Consider the following 1,075-nt stretch of genomic DNA (forward strand, 5'->3'; position numbering starts at 1 on the left):
GGAAGCCCTGGTCGTCTGGAAGGGCGTAGATCTGGGCTGTAGCAGCATCTGTCTCATCATCGTTCTGGCCGCACCTGTGAGGTGGAGAAACACGAACTCGATTTTGGCTACGCCCGAGCAGAAAGGGGCCGTAAGAAGGATAGATTTAACACTGTCAATGAAGTGGATGAAGTCATCAGATGAACCGCTGAATGATTTTAAACCTGAAGTATCCGCGAGCTGTTTGGCCCTCCGGTGGCCACGATGATATTCGTCATCCACGTTGGACCTCGTTGTGGAAAAAGTCGTCGGGAGAGCCGAACGGCCGGAACCGTCAGGGGTAGATGCGACGCGGTTGTGATTGGCAGTACCGACTGGGGTTGCTGGAAGGGGGGTCACCGGATCCTTGGGAGGTAGCAAAGTTGTGCGGTAGACGTTGACGCATGTCGAGAGGTCATCACGGCATTTCTGCCTCCCTACAAGAGGGGCACCGGTGACCTTCGCAGCTGCGAAGAGAAACCCGCACCGTAGCGTTGGATACAGCCAAGTTCCTTGGTAAGGCTCGGCGGAGGTCGGATATGGGAATAGGAGATCCTCGGCAAGTGATTGTTGTAGGGCGTTCAAGTCACCCGCGAGGACCGTGAGAAATTCGTCGGCGTTAGTGGCAGCATCAATAAACTTCGGGTCATCCTTAAGGGCATCGTAGAGGGCGTTGCCAACCGGTTCGAGAGAACGAAAGTAGGCGGCATTAACTTCAGAGGCGATCTTGTCCTCGAGGGCGAGAACGGCTTTGATAAGGACGTCAGTTCTCGGCTCAGCCCCCAATGTTGTAGTTCCAGTTGAACTCATCTTCAAAGCCATCTTCGTAGGACATCCATCTAAATATGTAGTGTTAGGTAACCGCACAATAATTGCAGTATTGGGTACAGGGTGTTCAAGGACGTTAGTATCACGAAGAGTAGTAGACTACCTTCACTGTGCTGTTAACACAACAGATATTGATAATGAGAGGATAATATCGTTATCCGGAATTGTTGAGATTTACGGCAAATGTGTATTAAAAATTAACGATGATGTTGAGTTGAATAGTATAGTA

General features: G+C 50.5%; 1 protein-coding gene across 1 annotated transcript; it reads right to left on the reverse strand.

Moving 5' to 3' along the window:
* Window positions 1-505: 505 nt before the first annotated feature.
* Window positions 506-840, reverse strand: Pmar_PMAR023912 (hypothetical protein; the record flags this gene model as incomplete). Its single annotated transcript, XM_002771107.1, has 1 exon — window positions 506-840. A coding segment is annotated over one exon (335 nt), but the record flags the coding sequence as incomplete, so codon positions are not given.
* Window positions 841-1,075: the final 235 nt, after the last annotated feature.

The sequence above is a fragment of the Perkinsus marinus genome (assembly GCF_000006405.1).
Source record: "Perkinsus marinus ATCC 50983 genomic scaffold scf_1104296963806, whole genome shotgun sequence".
NCBI classification, from domain to species: domain Eukaryota; phylum Perkinsozoa; order Perkinsida; family Perkinsidae; genus Perkinsus; species Perkinsus marinus.